General features: G+C 32.0%; 3 protein-coding genes across 4 annotated transcripts; all 3 read left to right on the top strand.

Annotated features, from left to right (window-relative positions):
• Positions 1-834: 834 nt before the first annotated feature.
• On the top strand, positions 835-11,564 carry LOC111193399 (uncharacterized). 2 transcript variants are annotated; one of them, XM_049479986.1, is made up of 8 exons: positions 835-896; positions 1,030-1,074; positions 1,715-2,026; positions 2,736-2,801; positions 3,274-3,321; positions 3,506-3,817; positions 4,609-4,629; positions 11,397-11,564. In XM_049479986.1, exons 1-8 carry the CDS (start codon positions 872-874, stop codon positions 11,504-11,506), a joined length of 939 nt encoding a protein of 312 aa, XP_049335943.1. In that variant the 5' UTR covers positions 835-871; the 3' UTR covers positions 11,507-11,564. The 2 variants fall into 2 exon arrangements, with proteins under 2 accessions (XP_049335943.1, XP_049335942.1); XM_049479985.1 differs by lacking the exon at positions 11,397-11,564 and adding an exon at positions 4,806-5,573.
• Positions 11,565-13,880: 2,316 nt separating this feature from the next.
• Positions 13,881-20,884, top strand: LOC111193391 (uncharacterized). Its single transcript, XM_049480000.1, has 12 exons — positions 13,881-14,322; positions 14,461-14,502; positions 15,182-15,496; positions 15,773-15,829; positions 17,651-17,761; positions 18,407-18,428; positions 18,621-18,652; positions 18,749-18,779; positions 19,295-19,347; positions 19,973-19,997; positions 20,078-20,145; positions 20,541-20,884. Exons 1-12 carry the CDS (start codon positions 14,298-14,300, stop codon positions 20,645-20,647), a joined length of 888 nt encoding a protein of 295 aa, XP_049335957.1. The 5' UTR covers positions 13,881-14,297; the 3' UTR covers positions 20,648-20,884.
• Positions 20,885-22,542: 1,658 nt separating this feature from the next.
• LOC103027644 (uncharacterized) lies at positions 22,543-26,376 on the top strand. The gene is made up of 5 exons (XM_049480497.1): positions 22,543-22,567; positions 23,551-23,859; positions 25,720-26,019; positions 26,126-26,140; positions 26,270-26,376. Exons 1-5 carry the CDS (start codon positions 22,543-22,545, stop codon positions 26,374-26,376), a joined length of 756 nt encoding a protein of 251 aa, XP_049336454.1.
• Positions 26,377-26,897: the final 521 nt, after the last annotated feature.

Raw genomic sequence — 26,897 nt, 5'->3', positions numbered from 1 at the left:
TAACATTAGCAGTGAGCTAGATAACATAGTAACGTTAGCAGCAAGTTAGCTACGATAAGTTTTGATCTCCATGACTATTTTCATTTAAAATTATGACTACATTTTTGGGTCTTAAAGTATGTTTTTTGCAGTCTAAAAGGGTCTTAAAAAGCATTAAATTTGACTTTTTTTTTGCTAATGCAAAGTAAAGCATTAGCTTAAAGTTAGCATTTAGTATGTGTACACAGAATAAAACGTACAGGGTTCTGAACATATTTATTTACCACAGAATGTGACAGAGGCCAGTTTTTGAAAAGCCCACTAAAATTCCATATTGACCTGGACTGCTTAGACATGTAACACCAAATATGGGCATAAACAACATGATGGTCTATTGCGATACAGGGATAACGAATCAGTATATAATTAAAAAGCCTTGTAAAGACATGAAAAAAAATCACGAAGAAATATCATGAAAATTTATTGGTTAAAAAGTGTACGAAACCCTGGTAATATATATATATATATATATATATATATATATATATATATATATATATATATATATATATATATAACATGATTGAGGTGCCTCAAAACCATCCAGCAGGTTCTTAAATATTACATTGATTAAGTCCTTAAATATAAAGTTGTTTAACTCATTTCCCTCCCTAAGAAACACTAACAAGGGTTAATCTTTACAAGACAATACAAATTATATCATGATGTTGATAAACTTTTAGTTTTTATGCTGTTTATTTCCTCACAAACCAACATAAGAAGAAGCGGAAAGCAGAACTGGGCCGGTCTCAGTGTGGTCGGGGGTGAGGTGCCCTCAGAAGAAACAGCATCACACACATGACTGAAGAGCATGTGATGAGTCTGAACAGTGATGGACATGCGGTGCTTTATAATATGTAAGTAACATTATTTTTATGGCTCAACTGTTTTTGCTCAACTTCAATTGTATTTATATTACTCTGATATAATCTAAACTTTTGTTATTTGTCTTTTCGTATTTCTTCTGCTTGTTCTTCTAAAAAAAAAAAGATACTTCAGTCATGATGATGGCAATATCACTGTCTTTAAAAACAGGTATGTTCTTTTCACAAATTTAATTCATTTAAAATAAAGAGAGCACTTAAAAATTATGAGTTTCTTTGATTTTACCAAACTAAAAACCTCTGGAATATAATCAAGAGGAAGATGGATGATCACAAACCATCAAACCACCAAACTGAACTGCTTGAATTTTTTGCACCAGGAGTAAAGCAGCATAAAGTTATCCAAAAGCAGTGTGTAAGACTGGTGGAGGAGAACATGATGCCAAGATGCACGAAAAAAAAAACTGTGATTAAAAACCAACCAGGGTTATTCCACCAAATATATTGATTTCTGAACTCTTAAAACTTTATAAATATGATTTTTTTTTTTTGCATTTTTTGAGGTCTGAAAGCTCTGCATCTTTTTTTGTTATTTCAGACATTTCTCATTTTCTGCAAAATATAGCAATACCAAGTCTTAGAAAATTTGAATATTATATACAGTAAGACCAATTGATACTTCTGGCAGTGTGGGCAGTGGGCCAAGTCCTGCTGAAAAATGAAATCCACATCTACATACATTTCAGTGATATTCACATTTTTTGAGGTGCCCTAGTATATATGCATTATGCAATATATAAAATCTGCTCTTAAATAAAACATTAAATCACATTATTTTATTTGATGAACAGATGACGCTCTCGTTTTCCAGCCGGCGGAAATTTTTGTAAGCTCCAGGTCTGTGAAAGTTGGGGAAATGATCCGGTTCAAGTGCTCCGTCTTTGAGGAGAGCGACTCCAGTGATCAGATGAACATGTTCCTGTGTAGAAATGGTGTTGGAGTGATGATGAGACTCCTGGGGAGGAAAGGAGAATACACCTTTATTATAAAGAACGTTTCAGAGCTGGACTCAGGAAACTACAGCTGTGTTTACTCCTTAAACAGATATAATCTAGAAGAGGTGAAATCTTCAGGACTGAACTCCATCCACGTTCAGGTTACTGGTAAGAGATACAATTTAAAATTATCCTATTAATTACAGCTAAGTATAGAAACAGTGTAGATTAGAAGATTATTTGAGATTAGGTCAGTAATGTAAGGTTCCCAAAGGAACACAATTCATTTGGATTTTAGTCATTTTAGTCTAAAGTCTAAAGGGTATTAAATTCAGTGGCTCACTTACTTTTTCTAGCCTGAAATGCAGACGTTTACTTAATATGCTCAGTTAAAAGCATGAACAGGGCTATATACTAATCTATATACTATATTGACCAATTGGTACTTTTGTTGGCAGTGTGGGCAGTGTGCCAAGTCCTGCTGGAAAATAAAATCCATCCAGCATCTCAATAAAAGTTGTCAGTAGCAGAGGGAAGCTGTAAGATATGAAGTGCTGTAAGATTTTGCGGGAAAACAAAACTGCACTGACTTTAGACTTGATAATAAAACACAGTGAATCAACACCAGCAGATGACAGACATGACTCTCCAACCCATCACTGATCATCAGTAAATTATACATTTCATTTAAAGTAAATCAAGGAATCAGAGTCTGGAGGAAGAGTGGAGAAACACACAGTCCAAACTGCTCGAGGTCTAGTGTGAAGTTTCCACCAATCAGTGATGGTTTGGAGAGTACTTTAAAGGAAATAATTTATGATTTAATGTTTTACAGGTTAATATCTTGCATTTCCTTTCTTTTTTCCTCCTTGTAAAGACATTTCATCAACGACGACCACACCAGCACCTCCATCCACGATAAGAACCAAGAGACGAACCTCAGGTAAGAGCTGGATTTATGATAAAAAAACACTGGTAACATTTTGAAATAAGGGTACATGAATTAGCTTCTAAACTAAGGGTATCTTATGGAATTACTACTTAATAACTAAATCAGAAACTGTTGTGTATTACTATTATTGTTGGAGTCCCACAGGGTTCTGTTCTGGGGTGGATGAAACTGATTTTATTATAACTCTCACTGGCTAATTTAAGGTATAATTAAACATTAATACATGTTAATGCTTACGAATATTGTAAATACTGTTAATTACTGGTGAATTAAGACATAAGTTAAAAATGTGTAATGATAAATAATGCCTTAATTAGCGCCAACATTCGAAAGTACTGTTAATGAATGTGAACCTTTACTGTAAATTGTTACCACGTGTTTTATTCCTAATTCTATTCAAGAAAAGCATTAATTATCAAACCGATGTTTGATTTTCATACTGATTTTAAATGCTATAATCTAGAAAACGTGAAAACTTCCAGAAAAACCTCAGTCCATGCTCAAGTCCCAGGTAAGAAACATACTTTACCATTTTCCTCATAATTACAGCAAAATATGACCGGAGAAACTGTGTAGATAAGAAGTTTATTTGAGATTAGATCAGTAATATTTGGTAAAATGTAGATAAACTGTCTGAATTCATTAAAAATGCTCTTAAATGACATTAAAATCACATTATTTTATTTGATGAACAGGCAATGCTTCCGTTTTCCAGACGGCGGAAATTTTTGTAAGCTCCAGGTCTGTGAAAGTTGGGGAAATGATCCGGTTCAAGTGCTCCGTCTTTGAGGAGAGCGACTCCAGTGATCAGATGAACATGTTCCTGTGTAGAAATGGTGTTGGAGTGATGATGAGACTCCTGGGGAGGAAAGGAGAATACACCTTTATTATAAAGAACGTTTCAGAGCTGGACTCAGGAAACTACAGCTGTGTTTATTCCTTAAACAGATATAATCTAGAAGAGGTGAAATCTTCAGGACTGAACTCCATCCACGTTCAGGTTACTGGTAAGAGATACGATTTTAAATTATCCTATTGATTACAGCAAATATAGAAACACAGTAGAAACAGTGAAGATTAGAAGATTATTTATGATTATGTCGGTATGAACTGGGTGAGATGTTGAAAAATGTCACGTTGTTGCTCTCAGTGCATCATAATCTCTGTGTTAGGATTAACATTAGTAGGGTTGGGGGATATTGTAAAAAAAAATATATATCAATATTATTACATCCACCCATCTTCCCACATACTCATCCTCCCACTGATCCTCTCACCCACTCAACCAACCACCAAACCAACCAATGGTCCACCCATCCATTCAATCAACTACCCCCCCCTACCAAACTCCCAACCAACTACCCACCCACCAATCCAACTAAACACCCAACCAATCAACCACACAACCAAACACTCAGCCATCCAACCAACCAAATGTCCATCCAACTCTCCACCCACTCATCCAACCATCCATCCACTCACCCACCCAACCATCCAACCAACCAATCACACAATCACACAACCACCCAACCAACCATCCAACCAACCATCCAGCCAATCACACAATCACACAACCACCCAACCAACCAATCACACAACCAACCAACCAATCACACAACCAACCATCCACCCAACCAATCAACCACCCAAACACCCATCCATCCATCTAACTATCCATCCATCCATCCATCTATAACAAGTACACCATTTCTGAGGAACAATTCTCAGATTAAATGATTTACAGATGCCGTGTTTTTGTGTTTTTTCTCTCTATGCTGTAAACACGATTCTATTGAAGGCATGACTGAAGAAAAATCAGGTAAGAGATATAACCTGTTATTTTATTATTATTATTTTTTATTTATTTGGTTATTATCTTAAGTTTAAGTAAAGTAAAAAATGTATACATAAACTTTTATACACTGATTACTGTACTGATCTAACCGGAGTGATGTATCTCCGCTAACACAGGAATTCTTCTTGTTGTTTCTCCAGATTCTCAGTGGTGGATAAATTTGCTGAGATTGTTTTGCTCGGTTGGAGTTCTCTTATTTATGTGTCTGATAGTCGTTTTTGATTTTTACTCAACAAGACCTCAACGTCCTGTTACCCTGGATTCTGCATAGATTACAACCATGCTGGATTTAATACATCAGTTAAGCTTTAATATTTACAGTGTATTGTGTGTGTGTGCGTGTGTGTTAATTTATGTAAATATGAAATATATACATTTATCAAAGCAGAATTGTACAATAAAGATATTTTTCACAATTGTATAATGCAGTGTATTATATAAAAAATACTGTTTTTATGTAATAGAATGTAATTCAATGTAAATATAAATTTATGTTGTTCTTATTCCTGTATTTTGCAATTTTTACACCAATTTCAAAAGAAAAAAAAGTGAATAAAGAGAATAACAAAGACATAAAAATACGATACGATTCAAACACATACATACTGAGCATTTAAAAAGAAATGTAAATATTAAAGACGGAGGATAAAGTATAGCAAAACGTAATGCATATAATTAAATTCCTTACTGTATAATTACAGTAATTACATTTAAAGTGCTTATCTATCTTTTTTAAACCATATATAATGTTGAAGGTTAAAATAATATATTTAATATTTATGCAAAGTTACAAAGTCTCATTTATGTCATCAGCATTTTATAAATATATTTTGCAATGTGTATAAAACTGTGTTATAATATAATGTATTGTAGAAATCTTTTAAATAAACTCGTATCCAAATATATATATATATTATATATATATATATATTATATAAGCGCTCACTCTGCCCCCTCATAAACATATACAGTACTGTGCAAAAGTTTTCGGCACCAAAGCAAATTGCACTAATTCATTTATCTCAGCAATGTGAGTGTTTTACCTAAAGTAAAAAAGCACCACATATGATTTAAAAGAGATGCAAATCAACATACATACATACAGTAAAACTTAACAAGGAATTCTCATGTTTAACTATAAGTATGTTTTTTATATCCTGTGATTCGAGCTGAAAACAAAGTGTGGATTATTCCAGATTTCTCCTGGATGCTCCTCTTCAGCCAGCATGTGTATATATATATATATGTTCAGTTCCGTCAGCAGCTCACCTGATGAACCACATTTACCAGTAATTTACCACCAAACCAGGTGTTGATTAATGTGATTGATGAGAACTAGAAACTATAACTATAAATTTTAGCTTTTTGTAAAATTGCTGTTTGTATTTATTGTAATGCTGATTTAATGTGTTTTACTGAGATAATAAACAGAAACTTACTGCACAGATAAGAAGCCTTTTTTTACTGAAAAAAATCCCACAGGTGCCTAAAACATTTGCACAGTACTGCACACGATGTTGTAGCACATCAGCAAACACCAAAACACAAAGTACAGACTGCACAATAACCTGCAGCTACAAGCTGATCTGAAGCTTAAACTAAGTTTAAACTAAATGAAATTAATCTCAAATTAAGATTAGCTTTTAAAATAGAGAGCAGTCGTGCTGTAGACGAGCTGCAGGTCGAGTTTCTTCAGAAATGCTCTGCAGTATTTCGGGTCGTGAGCTCTGTGGTGAAAGAAAGAAAAAGTGAGCTTAGTTTCAGATTCAGACTCTAGATAATAAGAATAGCAGCGCAGCTCACAGTGCAGAGACAGTACCTGCTCAGAACAGGCCTGTGAGAAAATAACACACGCCTCACCTCAACGGCTCCTCTCAGCATCTTATCAGATACTTATATTTAGTTTATATATTTAGAGATTAAGTTTATACACTTCAGACTCTTTTATCTGAAGTTAACATTCAAAAACACACAAGTAAAACTCTGGTGAAAGAAATATATACTTAATTTTAGTTAAAATAAATTGAGAAAAGAAAGGTTTTATGTACTTACTTAAAATATATTAAATATATACCATATTTGCACTATTACTGTTATACAGGTTCTATTTATACTGTCATTCCATCTCAATCACCATCAATATTGCACTGTTGTCTTCCGTCTTACGTATGTCTATTGTGTTCTGTTGTATTGTACATATAGTGTCTCTCAGGCTTTTATATTTATATATCTATTTCTCCCCCACCACTACTGCACCTTGTTTCTGTTTGTCTCATGTATGTCTATTTGTGTCTCTGCTGTATTGTACTCATAGTGTCTCCCATTCTCTCTTTATTATATCTATTATCTGTACTTGCTGTAAAATTTTGGAAGGAGAGTAACGTAATTTCAATTCTCTGTATGTCCTGTACATATGCAGTATTGACAATAAAACTACTTGACTTGACTTTATTAAAATATTTTAAAATATATCATCAAATGTTTGAAAATAAACTTTGCTCATACTTTTTTTTAAAAAGTACAATATAGTGTATTTTAAATAAATAGACTCTCACAAAGTACTCTTTTAGTGTACTGTAATTTAACATACTTCTAAAATACTTTTTTTTTTCAAATATACTTTTGTACATTTTTAGCAAAGTGTTAAAAACAACTGTTGCAGTAGTTCATTTAAAAAAAAAGACAATGTATTATGTAACTTTTTTGGAAAATAAATTTAATTAAAACATTGATAAAATATTTTTAAAATATATTTAGGTATTACATTAATATAACAGTTAAAATGTATTTCAATGCTCCGTAATTATAATTAGAAAATTTTGTAGGGTACAGTGTTAAATAATAAAACACATTTAAATAACAAATTAAAAAAATACAGAAAATGTAACATAAATTAAATGTATATTTTAACATGCGAAAAATTGTTGTACATTATATTAAGATATATTTTTATACCGAGCAAAGTATACTAGAAGTGTGCTACTTACAAAAGACAGGAACAAGAAGCATGTATATTTGTACTCTAATGTAAATATAGATCACATATATTTAACATTAAACAATTAATCAATTCTTTATATAATTCTAATATACCTGGTGTATAATAAATAGTGATACAGTTGTAATACGCATTATTAAATGTATTATAATTTTACTGTAAGCATATATAAAATATTGAGTTACATACATGAAGTAGTATAAATATGTTTAAATGTTACTTAAATTTTACTTAAAATTTACTTAAAACGTATATTTAAAATTGTTTTTACTTTTAGTACAGTTAAGTACACTTTTGTACTATTTTTTATAATGTAATTAAAGTATAATAAGTACAAAAAAAGTTGTCTAAAAGTAGACGATAAAGTAGACGAAAAATATCAATACGTTTAAATACTTAAATGTTTTGTTTTGCAATACTGTATAGATTAAAAAAAAACATCCATCCACCAATAGATGAGCAGATAAATAAAAGATGTAGCCAGGAGATAACCTAGATCTTCACTCTGATAAAACATAAGAGATCAAACAGTACCAGATAAACAACCATCTCTGTAGAGCCCTACTAATATACCACTCACAACCTGCACTGTTCACTGGAGCTGATAGAGGGCGCTAAGGAGTGCAAACTGTTCAAAAACTCCACAGTGTTGTTTAAACACATCAGTAAAAATGTCTATAGTTTTAACAGCATTACTGCCGTATAAAGAACTAATTCTTGTTATTGGAAATGTAGAAATACAGTTATATTACAGATATATTACATATATATACATATATACATGTAACTCTTTCAGACCCTGCATCCATTGCAATGGACATGGTGTGTTTTTTCTCATTTTTATCTCTATTCTTTCACTTCACACAGATTCAGACCTATTGTTCCCCAGAATATACATTTATTAGCCAATCAAACAGCAGCAACTCCTCCCACTGCATTAAAAATAATAATAATTATCTGAACACTGAAGTAAAGCATAGTAGCACCCTAGCTAATGTTGCATGCAGAGAAACACCTTTTACAATCATGTTTTAGAGTTTTTTTACTGCTTAAAAATAGTTTCTTAAAATATATAAGCATATATCATAAAATGTGTGTAGATAAAAAAAACATGCTAAGTTATATGAAATAAAAAAACAGTGTTAAGCGAATGACTGCACTGCAACGAACAGACAAAAAGCTACAAACACGAATATTATGTTTGATTTTTATTTACTTATTTGTTTTTTGTGTTTTATGTATTTTTTTATTGAATCCTGTTTTTGAGCACACTACAGACCGAAACAGCATTTATATACATCATATACATTTTTCATCACTAGAACATAAGTTGAGTCTGAAAGAAGTAACATTACTCCAAAAATAGGAGTAAAGAGGCTATTTTTAAAACGTAAGGAGTAGAAAGTTCAAAAGTTGCAAAAAAATTATTTTAGGAAGGCACCCCCAGAACTGGACTTGGACGCCCTCTTCGAATCCCCCACTAAAATCTATGCTAAAATCACTATTAAAAAAAAGCACCATTACAAAGTGTACTTTCACTGTTTTTTACTTTTACCAGATATGGATATACTTTACAGTAGTCAAGAGGTAAAATGAGTTTTGATGGGAGCCATGATGCTCCTGAATGCATCCCGTCCAGAAGGGGGAAAAAAAACACTGCCCACCCACACTAAAAACTGATTGGCTGACTCACAGACTCTTTGTTGAGAACAGGCCAATCAGAACCCTCTCTGTTTTGTGGTTTGTTCTAGATTCTGGGAGATTTTATCTGACTTACAGGCATTAAGGAGTCGTTATTGATATGCGGTAGACTCCCGCAACTTCCTGGAGACCTGGGAAGTCTGTAAATGTAAGCAGTAGAAGTAAAAATAATATGAAAAATATTTACTCCAATAAAGAACTGTACATATAACCAACATTTCTAATAAAGTAAAGTTACAAATTTTTCGTATTTTGTTACTTTACACCTCTGGGTGTCAGAATGTGATTTATCTCGTGTCGTGTACTGATAGATAGCAGTGATGTACTCTGTCAAAAGAACCTACTACTGTGATCATTTTAGTGCTGTAATAGAAAATACAATGCTTTATAATTAATGCGATTACGTACATTTTAAGCAAGTTACTGTACGTTTCACAGTGTTATATTTCTACAGTGAACCAATAAGAAGAACTGGGCTGAGTCCAGTGTGGTTTAGTTCTTCAAGGGCATTCATAATCATAAACTTTAACACAGTTTAACACACACACACACACACACACGTTTAAAACTCATCTGGTGAGGTTGGACAGAGATGGCCTCACAGTGCTTTACAATATGTAAGTAACCTTTAATGTTTGATTTATACACTTTTATTTTTAAAGAGGAAAATTAATATGAATAATTAATATCAAATATCAAAATGTTTTGTGTACTTTCATTTCTGTACAGATATTTCCGTCGTGATGGCAGTATCATTCTCTGCAACAAAAGGTTTTTATTTACTTTTCTCACAGATTTTCTTTGCTTCAATATATAAAACATATATATTTTGATATATATATATATATAAATCAAATGTAATTCATTGCATTCATTGCATAACTCATACATACTGTAGGCTGTTATAAGTATATATATATATATATATATCAGAGAAACTGATTCAGAAACTGAAGTGCTCTCTTCATTTATTTTGTATTTACTACAGAATGAGGATCTGATTTATTCTATTGATTCTGAATCTGCTCTGTATTTTTTTCTGATCAGCAGATAATTCTCCTCCTAATTTCCAGCCAGCGTCCATTTATGGAAGCACTACTGGGAACACTGGGGATCATATGCAGTTTAGGTGCATCATCTTTGATGAAACTGGTGCTCATAAGGACGTGTTCATGTATCTGTGTAGAAACGGTGTTGGAGTGATGATGGAACCTCAGGGGAAAAATCGAGAATACACTTTTAATATGAGGAGAGTTTCAGTGGAGGATTCTGGGAACTACAGCTGTGTTTACTCAATTAATTTACACAATCTGGAAGATGTGAAATCATCAGGAGGAAGAACAATCCACGTCCGAATCACTGGTAAGAAATATATCCCAATATTTAATAAAATATCTGTATTATTTGAATTGTTTTTACAATTTAAAATGTTGAAATGCATTTGTACTTTAACCATGATTTCATTAAATGGCAATTTTCTACACTAAAATTGTCCAGCTTATTATTGTCCACACTGTAGTGCTTAACATCATAATATAATAATAATAATAATAATAATAATAATAATAATAATAATAATAATAATAATAATAATAATAATAATAATAATTTATTTCCCATTTTGAGGGACAAAATGTATGTTTATAATTCAGTAATTTAGATGAGAAAATCGTACCTTTTTTTTTTCAACCTCTTTTTTCACATTTTATGCTGTAAAGACAATTCTACTGGAGGCATGACTGAACAAAACTCTGGTAAGAGATATAACCTGTTTTTATTATTATTATTTTATTATTTTTTCGGTTATTATTTTAGGTTTAAATAAAGTAAAAGTCTGAGTAGATTAATACTACTATTTTCAGTATAATGAATTTTAGTATAATCCCCAAATCTTTTATACCCAACATTAATATTGAGAAAACATCGTCCTCATTTCTTTAAGTTACAACCTTTTATACACTGATTACTGTACTGATCTAACCGGAGTGATGTATCTCCGCTAACACAGGAATTCTTCTTGTTGTTTCTCCAGATTCTCAGTGGTGGATAAATTTGCTGAGATTGTTTTGCTCGGTTGGAGTTCTCTTATTTACGTGTATGATAGTCGTTTTTGATGTTTACTCAACAAGACGTCCTGGGTAACGTCCTGTTACCCTGGATTCTTTAATAGTGTGTTTATGGGGAGGGCGGGGAGTCTAAATGTGTGCAAATATGATATATGTACATTTTTGTATAATAAAATTGTATAATAAAGATATTTTTCACAATGGTCTAATGCAGTATAAGATATAAAATGACTGCTATTATTACTTTTTATTCCTTTAATACATTTTAAACCTGCTCTAGTTGTCTCATTATTTAATAAAACACCTTATGTCATAATTAAAGTACTGGCATCAGCTTTTCAAATCTATTCATGTGTCACTTTATAAATATATGTAAGCAATGTGTTTAAAACTGTGTTATAAAACTCGTACGTAGGAACCCCTTAAATAAAGTTTTACATAATAAAATAATATAATCATTTACTCTGCCCCCTCATAAACATCTACACGATGTTGTAGCACATCAGCAAACACCAAAACACAAAGTACAGACTGCACAATAACCTGCCGCTACAAGCTGATCTGAAGCTTAAACTAAGTTTAAACTAAATGAAATTAATCTCAAATTAAGATTAGCTTTTAAAATAGAGAGCAGTCGTGCTGTAGACGAGCTGCAGGTCGAGTTTCTTCAGAAACGCTCTGCAGTATTTCGGGTCGTGAGCTCTGTGGTGAAAGAAAGAAAAAGTGAGCTTAGTTTCAGATTCAGACTCTAGATAATAAGAATAGCAGCGCAGCTCACAGTGCAGAGACAGTACCTGCTCAGAACAGGCCTGTGAGAAAATAACACACGCCTCACCTCAACGGCTCCTCTCAGCATCTTATCAGATACTTATATTTAGTTTATATATTTAGAGATTAAGTTTCTACACTTCAGACTCTTTTATCTGAAGTTAACATTCAAAAACACACAAGTAAAACGTGTGAAATAGGAGTAAAAGCAGGTGATAATGGAGGGAAATATCAATAAATTAAAGTATTTCAATGTTTTGGCGATTTTTACAAATACAGTACTGATCTTTAATTAAAATGAAAATGTAAAGATTGGTGTCTGACAGTGTTATTTTATTGTGCTCAGTCATTTTATACAGTGGTTTGCAAAAGTATTCATGCACTATCCGGATTGGATTAGTTTCTCAGGGGGTTCTGGGGTAATTTTATCTTTTATGTTTTTTTTTTTTTTTATCCTCTGTGAGTTTATTCCCGTCCAGAACTATCAAATACATGTTTTTTTCTCAGACGTCCTCTGAGAAAATTACAGACTGAATTATCTACTGTTTTTCTTGGAACTCCGTGCTTTATTTTTTAAAATTATCTCTGAGTTTCGTCTCCTCGCATTTAATAAAATAGCTTTTTGTCCACTGCCGCGCACCGTAATTCCTCTACACTTTGGGTGCACTCTGTTTTTCACAGATATCCACGTAAAGAAAAAACACAACAGCGGAAATGGAGTGGAAATGGAGGAGCTACTGAACCCTGTGATGTCATGTGACCAAGAAAAAAAGCCTAAAACTCGCTGGTCCTCCTGTTTTTACTATTGCAGTCCAGATGCAAGAGTTTTTTCACTGAGTAGAAGTGTGAAATATTTTTCACAGACGTCCCCCTGAGAAAATAATCCTGTCCAGATAGGGCTTAAGTCAACTTACAACCACAACCACAAACTTAAATGTATTTTATTGATATTTTTCAGCCCCCTTTACTCTGAACCCCCTAAATAAAACCCAATGCAATCAATTCAGCGCCTTTAGAAGTCATAACTTAATTAGTTAATAGAGTTAATCCAGCTGTGTGTAATTTAGTCTCATTATTAATACAGCTGTTCTGTGAAGACCTTAGAGAACACTAGTGAACAAACACCATCATGAATACCAAGAAGGAACTCACTAGACAGGTCAGAGATAAAGAAGAAGTGGAGAAGAAGTTTAAAGCAGGGTTGGGTTATAAAAACAGAAATTGAAGTTTTAATAAAAGAAATAAAAGAGTTTTAAAAAGTACTGGATTCAAAACCACTTAAAGTATAAAAATAAAATAATGTAAGGAAAAAATAAAGCCATTAAGAAACAAAAGCTTAGGCCACGCCCACAGAGTCCTATAGTGCACTACCCCTCCCTCCCCAAAACACATTTTATTAAAGCCATAATGACTATACTAATAAAAAATTTAAATGTTAAAGTTGATAATATAATTTGGGATTTTGCACCAGGCTCCTCCCTAGTGTTTAAGCTGCATATATGCTGATCGTAAATGAATGTATTTTACATACAGTAGAATGTAAATATATTAGAGAAGCTTTAGTTGGACTGAAGTTTATCTCTTGAGTTTCTGCACGGATCATCTTCATACTAGACTACATAGGTCTGCTATGTTCTTGCTGGAGTGTGTGTGTGTGTGGCGGGGTGGGATCGTGTGCAGGTGTGATGGATCACAGTATAAACCAATAGGAAGTCAGAATGGTATATGTTTATACTTCTCTACATCCAATCACAATCAGATTTACTCTATCTGGATGGAGAGATTTATCTGGATAGGGGTTTTATTGAATGATGAGAAGCCGGAATGAAAACCAGCTGAAATGAAATAGGAGTAACAAGGCTGTAGATAACCAACATTTCTACTATAATAATTTTAGGACTGTGATTATTACTGTAATATAATGTATTGTATATTTCACACTTCTATATTTCGACAGTGAACCAATAAGAAGAACTGGGCTGGGTCCAGTGTGGTTTAGTTCTTCAAGTGCTTTCATAATCATAAACTTTAACACACACACACACACACACACACACACACACACTCATTTGAAACTCATCTGGTGAGGTTGAACAGGGATGGCCTCACAGTGCTTTACAATATGTAAGTAATTTTTTAATAAACATTTTAAAGGGGAAAATTAATCTGATTTATTGATATTAAATTAAGTACCTCATAAATCAACTAAACTAAACTAAAATATTTAGTTGTTTTGTTTTCTGTACTCTCATTTCTGTACAGATATTTCCGTCGTGATGGCAGTATCATTCTCTGCAACAAAAGGTTTTTATTTACTTCTCTCACAGATTTTCTTTGCTTCGTTATATAGAAAATCTATTTTTTTCCAGAATGTAAATCAAATGTATTTTATTTTATTTAACTCGCATATACTTATACAGCTCTGTAAAAAATAAGAGAGCACTTAAAAATGATGAGTTTCTTTGATTTTACCAAATTAAAAAAACCTCTGGAATATAATCAAGAGGAAGATGGATGATGTAGAGAAATAAAGTTATCCAAAAGCAGTGTGTAAGACTGGTGGAGGAGAACATGATGCCAAGATGCATGAAATAAAAACTGTGATTAAAAACCAGGATTATTCCACCAAATATTGATTTCTGAACTCTTAAAACTTTATGAATATGAACTTGTTGTTTTCTTTGCATTATTTGAGGTCTGAAAGCTCTGCATCTTTTTTGTTATTTCAGCCATTTCTTATTTTCTGTAAATAAATGCTCTAAATGAGAATATTTTTATTTGTAATTTGGGAGAAATGTTGTCTGTAGTTTATAGAATAAAACAACAATGTTCATTTTACTCAAACATAAACCTATAAATAGCAAAATCAGAGAAACTGATTCAGAAACTGAAGTGCTCTCTTCATTTATTTTGTATTTACTACAGAATGAGGATCTGATTTATTCTATTGATTCTGAATCTGCTCTGTATTTTTTCTGATCAGCAGATAATTCTCCTCCTAATTTCCAGCCAGCGTCCATTTATGGAAACACTACTGGGAACACTGGGGGTCATATGCAGTTTAGGTGCATCATCTTTGATGAAACTGGTGCTCATAAGGACGTGGTCATGTATCTGTGTAGAAACGGTGTTGGAGTGATGATGGAACCTCAGGGGAAAAATCGAGAATACACTTTTAATATGAGGAGAGTTTCAGTGGAGGATTCTGGGAACTACAGCTGTGTTTACTCAATAGAAAGACATCCTCTGGAAATTGTGAAATCATCAGGAGGAAGAACAATCCACGTCCAAATCACTGGTAAGAAATATATCCCAATATTTTATAATATATCTGTATTATTTTAATTATTATTATGCATGCAAGTGAAAATATAATGAGATTAAAGTTGGAAAATTTTAATGATTTGTGTGTTATCTGAAGGCTTATGAATACATTATAATCAATAGCCAGAATAATTAAAAAATTATAAGTAATTTCTTTCACTCTTTAAGGACAAAACGTATGTTTATAATAAAGTAGCAGTAATTTAGATGACAAAATTTAGCTTTTTCTCTCTTTTTTTTTCCTGTAAAGACTTTGCGTCCGCAGTGAACACACCAGCACCTCCAACAACCTCTATCAACAGCAATGGTAAGAGATATTTTACACTTTGTATTCTATATACTCATTTTATTCAATTATGCAGCTCCGAAAAAAATTAGAGCATTTAAAAATGATGAGTTTTTTTTGTTTTACTCAATTAAAAAAACTCTGGAATATAATCAAGAGGAAGATGGATGATCACAAACCATCAATCCAAGCTGAACTGCTTTAATTTTTGCACCAGGAGTAAAGCAGCATAAAGTTATCCAAAAGCAGTGTGTAAGACTGGTGGAGGTGTAGAAGATGATGCCAAGATGCATGAAATTAAAACTGTGATTAAAAACCAACCGGGGTTATTCCACCAATTACTGATTCTGAACTCTTAAAACTTTATAAAGATGAACTTTATGTTTTCTTTGTATTATTTGAGGTCTGAAAGTTCTGCATCTTTTTTGTTATTTCAGTCATTTCTCATTTTCTGTAAATAAATGCTCTAAATGAGAATATTTTTATTTGGAATTTGGGAGAAATGTTGTCTCTTAATTTATTTTGTATTTACTACAGAATGAGGATCTGATTTATTCTATTGATTCTGAATCTGCTCTGTATTTTTTTCTGATCAGCAGATAACTCTCCTCCTAATTTCCAGCCAGCGTCCATTTATGGAAACACTACTGGGAACACTGGGGGTCATATGCAGTTTAGGTGCATCATCTTTGATGAAACTGGTGCTCATAAGGACGTGGTCATGTATCTGTGTAGAAACGGTGTTGGAGTGATGATGGAACCTCAGGGGAAAAATCGAGAATACACTTTTAATATGAGGAGAGTTTCAGTGGAGGATTCTGGCTACTACAGCTGTGTTTACTCAATAGAAAAACATCCTCTGGAAATTGTGAAATCATCAGGAGGAAGAACAATCCACGTCCAAATCACTGGTAAGAAATATATCCCAATATTTTATAATATATCTGTATTATTTTAATTATTATTATGCATGCAAGTGAAAATATAATGAGATTAAAGTTGGAAAATTGTAATGATTTGTGTGTTATCTGAAGGCTTATGAATACATTATAATCAATAGCCAGAATAATTAAAAAATTATAAGTAATTTCTTTCACTTTCACATGTGTGTAAGAAATATAGATTATCAATATGAACTTGTTTTTATTGTATAAGTTTATATGTAAATTTTGGTGTCAGACAGTGGTTTATTTTTTTTATTATTATTATTTGATGTGTTAAGACCCAGATTTTACATTACATTACAGGGCATTTAGCTGACGCTCTTATCCAGAGCGACTTACAATTATTTTTATTACTATTACAGAGTTGGGCCAATGTAGTGTTAGGAGTCTTGCCCAAGGACTCTTATTGGTGTAGCACAGCATAGTCACCCAGACCTGGAATTGAACCCCAGTCTCCCACATGGTAGCTCACTGGCAGGTGGTGGTGTTATCCACTGCACCACACCAAACACCACTTACTAAACTATAGTTTTATACTTTGTCTTCAGAACTCAATGTTCAGATTGCTTAAAAAACTCAAAATTCTTTTACTCACGTTTTGTAATATAAAAAACGTTTAATGTTAAAAAAAATATATATATATATATTTTTTTTAAGCCTCAAGACTCAAAGTTGCCAAGGTCAAACACTTTAAACATAAACAGCTCATTATCTATCTATCTATCTATCTATCTATCTATCTATCTATCTATCTATCTATCTATCTATCTATCTATCTATCTATCTATCTATCTATCTATCTATCTATCTATCTATCTATCTATCTGGTGTGTTTGTTCGAATTAATAGTTCTTGGGCTTCAGTTAATGTTGCATTTCACTTCTTTTTATTTGTGCAGATTCGTCTCCTCTCTCACTGAAATTAATAGAAACGCTGCTGTTTTCTCTGGGTGTTCTGCTCGTGGCTGGAATGCTCTTTTTGGGAATATACTGTACATATACACATAACAGTAAGTACTGAAGATAATATTTCCACTTCTTTAAAACACATCTCTCATCTCAGAATAAACCTGATGACTTAAAAAAAACTTGACTTCACTGATTTGAATTGAATTATAAGAAATTATCTTATCATATGCATTTATAATTACATTGAGAATACCTACCTTTTTTCCAGAGCTGTATATATATATATTCATTTATAACATTTTTTTTTTAAACTTTCATTTTAGCATTTAAATATACACTAAAAAAATAAACAGTTATAATACACTAAATAAAGTCAGATTAATGAATCCAGATTCACACACTGTCTTGGAGTGATGATGATCTCAGGATGTTCAGTATGTGTCACTTAGGAACTTCATGAGCACTATTTTAGTGATCTATAGGTAAGTCATCAACCGTGCAACATGCAACTTAAAAGTACAGCTTGCACGGCTCAAAAACACACAAAAGGCATTAACTAATTCTCTTAATTAATCATGGGTGTGGTTAATTTTGGGCGCAACATGAAATAAACCAATCAGAGTGTCACTCGTCATTCCCTTTAAGAGTCAGGTGTGCTCTGACTTTGTCGGTTTGCTATTTTAATGGCGCAGCGCTTCGGCACTTCTCATCAGAGAAACACTGACACTTCTTTTTTTCTTTTTCAGTAAACCAAACCCAAGGACAAAGGTGCGTTAGATACGTGATTCCTGTTTTAGTGATTTCTGTACTTCCTGTACATTACTTACTTGTTAATTATATTTTTATCTGAATTAAATTAGCAGAGTGAAGCTAATCCTTGATAATTGAGTAATTTTATGCTGAAACTATATATTAACTCTATTTTTTTGTGTTTAATTAATTAAATTCTCTCTGTTTCAGTGTTCAGGATAATAATATTCAGTTATGTGAAGGTCTGCGCACTCTATACATTATTATATACAATATATTATAATCTGTTAACTACTGATCATTTACTTTTATATTGTTTTATTGTCTATTTTTTTAAGATTCAGTATCAGTGCTGTCGGAAATGGAAAGGTTGGCATTTTTTACATGTAATAATTTTACATATTTTTAAAATAACTGCAATATATTTTTTGTAACAATAAGAAATGTATATTGTGATAGCAGTATTTATTTTGAAGTTTATATATATATAATTATAATAATAGAATTATTATAATATATAATTGTTTGTCACTTTTGTAATGTGGAAGAATTTTTGTTATGTAAGATTAGCTATATGTTATATATTTTTAATACAAATTAATAAGCCTTCATTAGTCTGTCTGTTCTTTACATTTTTTTTTTAATTTTGCACATTTTTTTGTTTCTACTGAAATTTTAACTAAATAAAATTTTATCATTTTATTTTGTTGCAGCAGTTTATTCCTGCAATTATTAAAATATTATTCAGTATTTTTTTTTCATTTCGCCAAGAATTGTTAGCATAAAAATACCTTAAAATATTGTGATGTAATTTTAAGGTTGGATCACCCACAACTGAAGTTAGATTGTTGTATTTTATGTTTTATGTTTATTAAATCCAACAGGAAGGAGACCTTTAATGATATGTATGCATACGCCACAATTTCTGAAGTAGAAGGTAGGTTTTTTATATAGTTTTAACATGATTTATGGTTTAAATAAGTTCCTCTAAATCAGTATAACTATAAATAATGCATAATTTAAATTAATCAACACCAGCAGATGACATGCCTCTCCAAACCATCACTGATCATCAAGTTTTACATTTCATTTGCTGGTGTGGATTTCATTTTTCAGCAGGATTTGGCACACTGCCCACACTGCCAAAAGTACCAATTGGTCTTATTATATAATATTCTAATTTTCTGAGACTCTGATTTTTGGTTTTTTTAATTGGCTGTAATCCATAATCATCAACGATAAAAGATCGTTACCTGTATGTGGTGGAGTAATACATGGAGAGCTTCAATTACAGTGCATTACCGGCTGATAACGGCACTCTCAGAACGCCTCTCAGCCAATCACATTGCAGGATCGAAGCTAATAGTGGTATATTCGCAGTTAGTCACAGAATATTGTCATAATTATTTTGATTACATTTTTTTAATCGATTGACACCACTAGTTTTATCATAATTTTATGAATCTGGACCATTACTTTACATCAGAAAACTAACCAATTATTCAGTTTACTTAAAGAGTGAAAAATCGAGTTTTAATTTTGTAATAAAATTTTTTTCACAGCTCAAACAATTCCAACTACTTTTGGGTAAGTACCAGCTTTAACATAGACTGTTGAATTCTGTTCTGTTCTTTGATTAATTTAATTTTTATCTTTTTTTTGTATAGTAATGCTGGAACTGCGGTTTACAGTCTCGCTGAAGGCCCAGCGATATACAGTACAGCTCAGAAACCTGGTATCTATATCTATAAATATATAAACTATATATATATATTTCCATTAAGAGCTAAAATGTGTAAAGTAATAAAACATACCAGACCTGCTTAAAAGTTTTATAAACTTGCAGCTTAGCCAATCAGCTCTCCCTCCTGCTCCGCCCCTAAACCCATACATCACCCAGTGAACCTCCCAAACTACCCCTCCCATTTTTTTTGCCTTTTTCAAATTTGAGCTGAGGGTGGAGTCAGCAAATATGAAATCAGGGGCTTTAGTTTCCCTTTAAAGTGTTTATAAACTGTATTAAATATTGTTTTCTTTCATACAAACATGCATTTTAATGTGACAAGAAAATGCAAGTACAAGTACAATAAACAAAGCAGTAATTTTATATTTTTATGTGTCTCTGTGCAGAAAAAAAACGTGGAGAACAACCTGCAGCAGCGACAGAGGCCATGTATGCAAAAGTGCAGAAACAAAAACAGGAAAAAACATATGATCAGATTTTCATGTATGAATAATCAGTGTGAAGCATTACTGGATATTGTTATATATACAGAATCAATTTAGTGATATTTGTTATTTTATAATTATATAATAGGCATCACAAGAAGTGCAAAAAATGATATTTAGAAGAGTGTCTCATCTGCATTAAAAAGATCTGTATTTCAAAAATGAGAAATTTCCACACAGAAGAAATTTTTTGTGTAACACGTCTGAATGTAATATCAGTCATTTAAAGTAGAAGAAGGTTAAAATATTATTATTAAAACTGTACTTTACACACTGAATTTTTTTTCTTTGTTGAGTGTAAATAAATAAATGAATGTTCTTTTTCAAAAATCTAATTTTATAAAATCATGTTTGTATTCCTGTAATAAATAAAGGTCACAAATCTGAGTATTGCTTTATTTTCCTACTTTAATTATTTTCAGGATGATTTATCATGTATAACTAATAAACAATATAAACCATCAACAACAAAATGTATTATTTATTACTTCCATGATGATGAATATGATAAAGAATTATTGGAAATTAAATAAATACATGAACATTAATTCTAAATCAGTTGGTTTGTTATTTGTGTGATATACTCAAAAACTTAAAGCTGTTTTTGATGCCACAAGTGATCAACTGATCAACAGTGTGTCTTTGCTATCGTAATGACAGGAAAAGTATGCCTTGGTTTTCAATGTCTCAAAAGGCATGTACTAATTCTCTTAATGAATCATGGGGGGGTTTTGGGTATAACATGAAATAAACCAATCTGCTCGTTTACACTTACACTCATTTACGGGAACAGCAATGTTTTTTTTTTTATTTTGTACTTGAATTTGTGCAGTGCTGTGTGTGTGTGTGTGTGTGTAACAGAATTAAAAATTATCACATTAATTTTTCCTAAAATTTCTCTTGTCTCCAATTTTAGCAAAGGTAAAGCTTAGGCTGTCCACTCTGGTGTGGTAAAATAAAATGAAAACTATTCATTTAAATTAAGGAAATCTAAATCTAAATCTACTTTTAAAATAGGACAGTCCCCATGAGCAATTTAATATTTTGAAAATTGTAGGTCTTATGATAATTTTCAATAAAACTGTGCTGCTATGATTCGTGCATCGCTGGTTCAAATCCTGCATCAGCAGCCAGAGTCTGAGAGAGCCCTAATAGTCTTGTTCTCTCTGTGTGGATAGATGGCGCTCTCTCTCCCCTAGTCATTTCTAGTGTGATGGTGGTGAGCACCACAAGCATCTGTGAGCTGATGTATCAGAGCTGGGTTGTTGCGCTTGCTTAAAAAAAGAGGCGGAGTCTGACTTCACATGTATCGAAGGATGCGTGTGCTAGTCTTCACGCTCCTAGTGTTTGGGGGGAGGGGCATCACTAGTGATAAAAGGGAGTCCTAATGAATGGGTTGGATATTTAACCTTCCAAGATGGTGAGAAAATGAGGTTTAGAAATTAAAAAAAAGAAATAATTTACTATTTATTAATTAACACTAGTTTAGACACTATTAACCATTACAACCATTTGAAAACTATTTTTTTTAACTCAATTCATTATTAAATACTTTATTCATAATCATAAAAATTCAGTAATTCATGTTTTCATGTCTAATATTGCGTCAACTGATCTCAATGAATAATTAGCTGAGCTATTACTTATAACAATTTAACAGTAATGTTTATTACTATCATAAGTACTGTTTTTTTAGTTAATCTAATATTTATATTTTTATTTGTTTTAAAACTGTATGTATCACATGAAATATCATGTAACTGAAATCACGCAACACAATCTTAGCCAATCACGTGTGCCGACAGAGCAGCTCAGAGCAGCGATTGGACGTGCAGATGAATCAGGATGTGAAGAATTTAGGAAGTATAATATTTTACATACACATGAGAAGTTAACGCCAGTGATGGATGCTCTATATCGCTTTGCCTGTAAGTAAATTCATTTCATTTATTTATATTTGTTTTTACCTGTAAATTAAGTTTACAATAATATGAAATAATCACACTAATTATATGATAATATTTTAAATATATTGTTGCTTTTTTTGTCCCTGAAACAGTGATTTCACTCATTATGCTGCTGTCAATATGTAAAGGTATGTATCCTGCAACACTGTGTGTTTTATATCAAATACAAATGCTCTGAAATCTGTAATGTTTTAAACCTTTTTTATCTGTTAGACACAGAGACAGATTCTCTCGCACATTTATTTTTTTTGCACTTTATACCAAACCAGCCGTTTTTTCTCACTTCTGTATTTTTGCGTATATATCTGTTCCTATTTTAGTTCATTTAGTTTACTTTACTTTGTTATTTGACATCTTTGTTTGAGCTTTTGTTTTATAAATTGTCCCTATAATGAAATTTTAGTTGTTCCTATTGGTTATTTGTGTTTTTATCAAATATGTTTTAATATATATATTGTTTTAATGTGATTGGGCAGTCATTAAAGCATTTCATTGCTAGTTAGCCTGTGTGTGACTGTATGTGATGAATAGAATACAGTTAGAAAACAGAAAGAATAGATAGATATATTAATGGTTAATCTCTGGAATATAATCAAGAGGAAGATGGATGATCACAAGCCATCAAACCACCAAACTGAACTGCTTGAATTTTTGCACCAGGAGTAAAGCAGCATAAAGTTATCCAAAAGCAGTGTGTAAGACTGGTGGAGGAGAACATGATGCCAAGATGCATTAAAACAAAATGTGATTAAAAAACAGGGTTATTCCATTAAATATTGATTTATTAACTCCTAAATCTTATATATATATATATATATTCTGTAGTTTATAGAATAAAACAACAATGTTCATTTTATTCAAACATAAACCTATAAATAGCAAAATCAGAGAAACTGAGTGGATTAAAGTTGAAAGAGCACATGTTTTTGATGTTATATCAGCAGATAACGTCACTGATCTCCAGCCGGCGCTGGTGTTTGGTCGCTCCTCTGCGAGAGCTGGAGAAACCCTGGAGCTGAAATGTAGAATCGAAACCAAAGTCAAAGCGGGTCCTCAGATGCACCTGTACCTGTGTAAAGATGGAGCCCTGCTGCAGATGGAGCGGCTCAGAAACGCAGTCGATCACACTTTTATTCTGAGGAACATTTCAGACCTGGACTCCGGTAATTACAGCTGTGTTTTCTCCTTCCACAAACTCCGCCCGAAGAGCCTGAACACCACCGGCCTCAACTCCATCCACATCAGCGTCTACGGTCAGATACTGCACCTGCTGCACCTGCTGCCTACATTAAATCAGCATTTACACACCCAGTACACTTATTTATTCAATTACTGAGCCCTGGATTTAGCATTCAGACTTTAATCGTAATGCTGAGAATACTGTGATTTAAATGATTTAGTAATGGTCTGGTTTAGTGTATTGCGTGGTATCCCCCAGGGCTCTATTCTAGGGCCTAAAAAATGTTAAATGTTAAATATAACATTAATACAGTTTGAAAGTAAAGAACTTTATTCAGGGTTCATACACTTTTTAACCAATACATTTTCATGACCATATGATTTTTAAAACATCAGTGCAGACATGGACAATAAAACCAAAAATCAACTAAACTTAAAACTAAAGTTAAAATTGATTCTAGTAGATGTAAAATGAATCAGATTAAAAATGTTGACACACAATCTATATGACTTTATTACTGAATTGACATATTTGTAGCTCAAAAAAGATTTTACCAATCCATAAACTAAAACACAAAGATTTTAAGACCAAATTTCCATGACTTTTCCAAAACTCTCTCTGTATTTTTATTTTTCTAAAACTTATCCAGGGCTGGAAATTGCAATTTTCAAATTCCATGATTCTTTTCCAGGTTTTTCATGACCGTATAAACCCTGATTATTTACTTTAGAGACTTTAGGGGGTTAAATGCTTCCGCAGTTTCAATAGCATGTTTTTACTGTCCCTCCAAAACCTTGTATCTCCATATTTGTGTAAAAATGTCTCAAAATGAACTGACCAATAGAAATAGGAAAGAAATAGCTGGAACAATATATTTTGTACATTGATATTAAACGTTAAGAAAGCTGTCTTCTCCTGTAACGTTTGCCATTTAGGAGGTACAAGGTTTTTGCATGACACTGATAATATTAATAATATTAATAATAATAATAATAATAATAATAATAATAATAATAATAATAATAATAATAATAATAATAATAATAATATTATGCATGTAAAAGTGTGATTTATGACATGGGAAATTTCATTATCACTATTATAATCATGTTATTATGACAAATGTAATCATTTTATGCATTTAATAAAATAACCATGCATTCAAATGATCACATCTAGTGAAATGAATATGCATAAAATGATTACATTTGTCATAATAACATGATTATAATAGTGATAATGAAATTTCCCATGTCATTTACTAGTTGTATTAATCTGCATTACTATAAAACAATGTTAATGTTGTGAGTCATTGAGCACAATCATTGCCTCAGTGTACATGTAATTCATGTGTAATAAGTCAATAACAAACAAATCATTTATGATACTTGTTATTAATTAGACACTAAAAAATTAAACATCTATCTATCTATCTATCTATCTATCTATCTATCTATCTATCTATCTATCTATCTATCTATCTATCTATCTATCTATCTATCTATCTATCTATCTATCTATCTATCTATCTATCTATCTATCTATCCTTACTTCCTTTCTTCCTTCCTTACTTACTTCCTTACTTCCCCTTCATCTTCCCTTATTTTTCCCTTCATTTTTTCACCACCCCACATTTATTCCACTTTTAAACCCCCTTTAAGGAAACATTTTCTATGTATAAAATATATTAAACAGCTTTTGTGCCTTTGCAAGGGCTAATTTTGTTTTTACAAATATGTTTCAGTAGTAATAAAGTAATAAACAATAAATATGCTTTAAAATGTGCAGGAGTTGCAGAAGTATGCCATCTAATAATAAAATAGATTGACCAGGAGAGTCCAAACCTTTTCATTCAATTGCATTTTAAAATGTAAATAGTGTAACAATAATAATCAAAATATATAAATCTAAATAATATGTTTCCTCTAAACAGGTCATTCCTCTGATGTTCTGCCAGCAGAAATATATGGAAGCTCGGAAGTGAAAGCAGGACAAGATTTAGAGTTAAAGTGTAAAATCCCCACTGAATCCGGATCCTTCTACATGTACCTGTGTAAAGACAGTGTCCTGCTGAAGATGAGATTACTGCAAGATAAAAAAGAGGAGACTTTTATTTTGAGAAATATCTCAGAACACGACTACGGGAGCTACAGCTGTGTGTACTCCAATAAAAAATACGCTCTGAAGGACTTCACTGGAACAGAACAGAGTGCAATGAAGTTTCATTTCTATGGTAAGAGATTATATTACTGCATATAATACTCATTTTTATTTTTATTGTTTTATTACAGCATCTAAAAGCCAATTATATTTATTTTCTTTATTTATTTCACATTTAGGTATGGATATAGATGGTAAGTCTGAAAGCTGTGGTGCAGTAGCATAACACTTTAATGAGACATTTACCCTTAATTATTTATTTATTTAATTTTTTTCAGATACGTACTGGACGATGAATTTTGTCAGGCTTCTGTGCTCTGTAGGAGTGCTCATTTTTGGATGCATCATAGTGATTTTTGACATTAAAGCTAAGGGCCGTCCAGTCCAGTATAGGCTCAGTCCCATTTCACCCCCTGCCCCTTCCACTTAACTCTACTATTCACATTTTTTTGGAAGTCTCGATTTAGAAAATCTTTTATTCTTCAAATTAAGATATTTCTAAAAAATGAAGAAAACTGTATTTGGTACCACTTTAAAATAAGATTACCTTTATAAAGGGTTTATAAATTGTTTACAATTAGTTTTTCCTAATGGTTACTTATTAGGTTGTAAATGTCTTAAAAATCATTAATAATCAGTTATAACACATACATAGAAAGGGCAACAATATAGATGGCTGTGGGTTTTCTATTTGGAAAAACAACAAGGACAACAAGGTCATTGTTGCCCTTTTTCCAGATGTGTTATAACTGATTATTAATGATTTTTAAGGCATTTACAACCTAATTAGTAACCATTAATAAACTAATTGTAAATCATTTATAAACCCTTTATAAAGGTAGTCTTATTTTAAAGTGGTACCCTGTTTTCTTCATAAAAAGCTTTAAAAATGTCTAGTAAATTATCCCAGTAGCCATGGGCGGATTTTTTTAGATCCGCCCCTGCCAGTAG

The sequence above is a fragment of the Astyanax mexicanus genome, chromosome 6 (genome assembly GCF_023375975.1).
Source record: "Astyanax mexicanus isolate ESR-SI-001 chromosome 6, AstMex3_surface, whole genome shotgun sequence".
Classification (NCBI taxonomy): Eukaryota; Metazoa; Chordata; class Actinopteri; order Characiformes; family Acestrorhamphidae; genus Astyanax; species Astyanax mexicanus.
The sequence above is the reverse complement of the archived record's forward strand: the minus strand, read 5'-3'. Positions and strand labels throughout refer to the sequence as shown.

Coding starts and splice junctions, on each gene's coding strand:
- LOC111193399 (XM_049479985.1), top strand. CDS start 872: ATGGACATGCGGTGCTTTATAATAT. Junction 897..1,029: donor CATGCGGTGCTTTATAATAT/GTAAGTAACATT, acceptor AAAAAAAAAAAG/ATACTTCAGTCATGATGATG. Junction 3,818..4,608: donor CATCCACGTTCAGGTTACTG/GTAAGAGATACG, acceptor ATTCTATTGAAG/GCATGACTGAAGAAAAATCA.
- LOC111193391 (XM_049480000.1), top strand. CDS start 14,298: ATGGCCTCACAGTGCTTTACAATAT. Junction 15,830..17,650: donor AACCTCTATCAACAGCAATG/GTAAGAGATATT, acceptor TTATTTGTGCAG/ATTCGTCTCCTCTCTCACTG. Junction 18,429..18,620: donor AACCAAACCCAAGGACAAAG/GTGCGTTAGATA, acceptor TCTCTGTTTCAG/TGTTCAGGATAATAATATTC.
- LOC103027644 (XM_049480497.1), top strand. CDS start 22,543: ATGGATGCTCTATATCGCTTTGCCT. Junction 22,568..23,550: donor TGCTCTATATCGCTTTGCCT/GTAAGTAAATTC, acceptor TTATATCAGCAG/ATAACGTCACTGATCTCCAG. Junction 23,860..25,719: donor CATCCACATCAGCGTCTACG/GTCAGATACTGC, acceptor TCCTCTAAACAG/GTCATTCCTCTGATGTTCTG.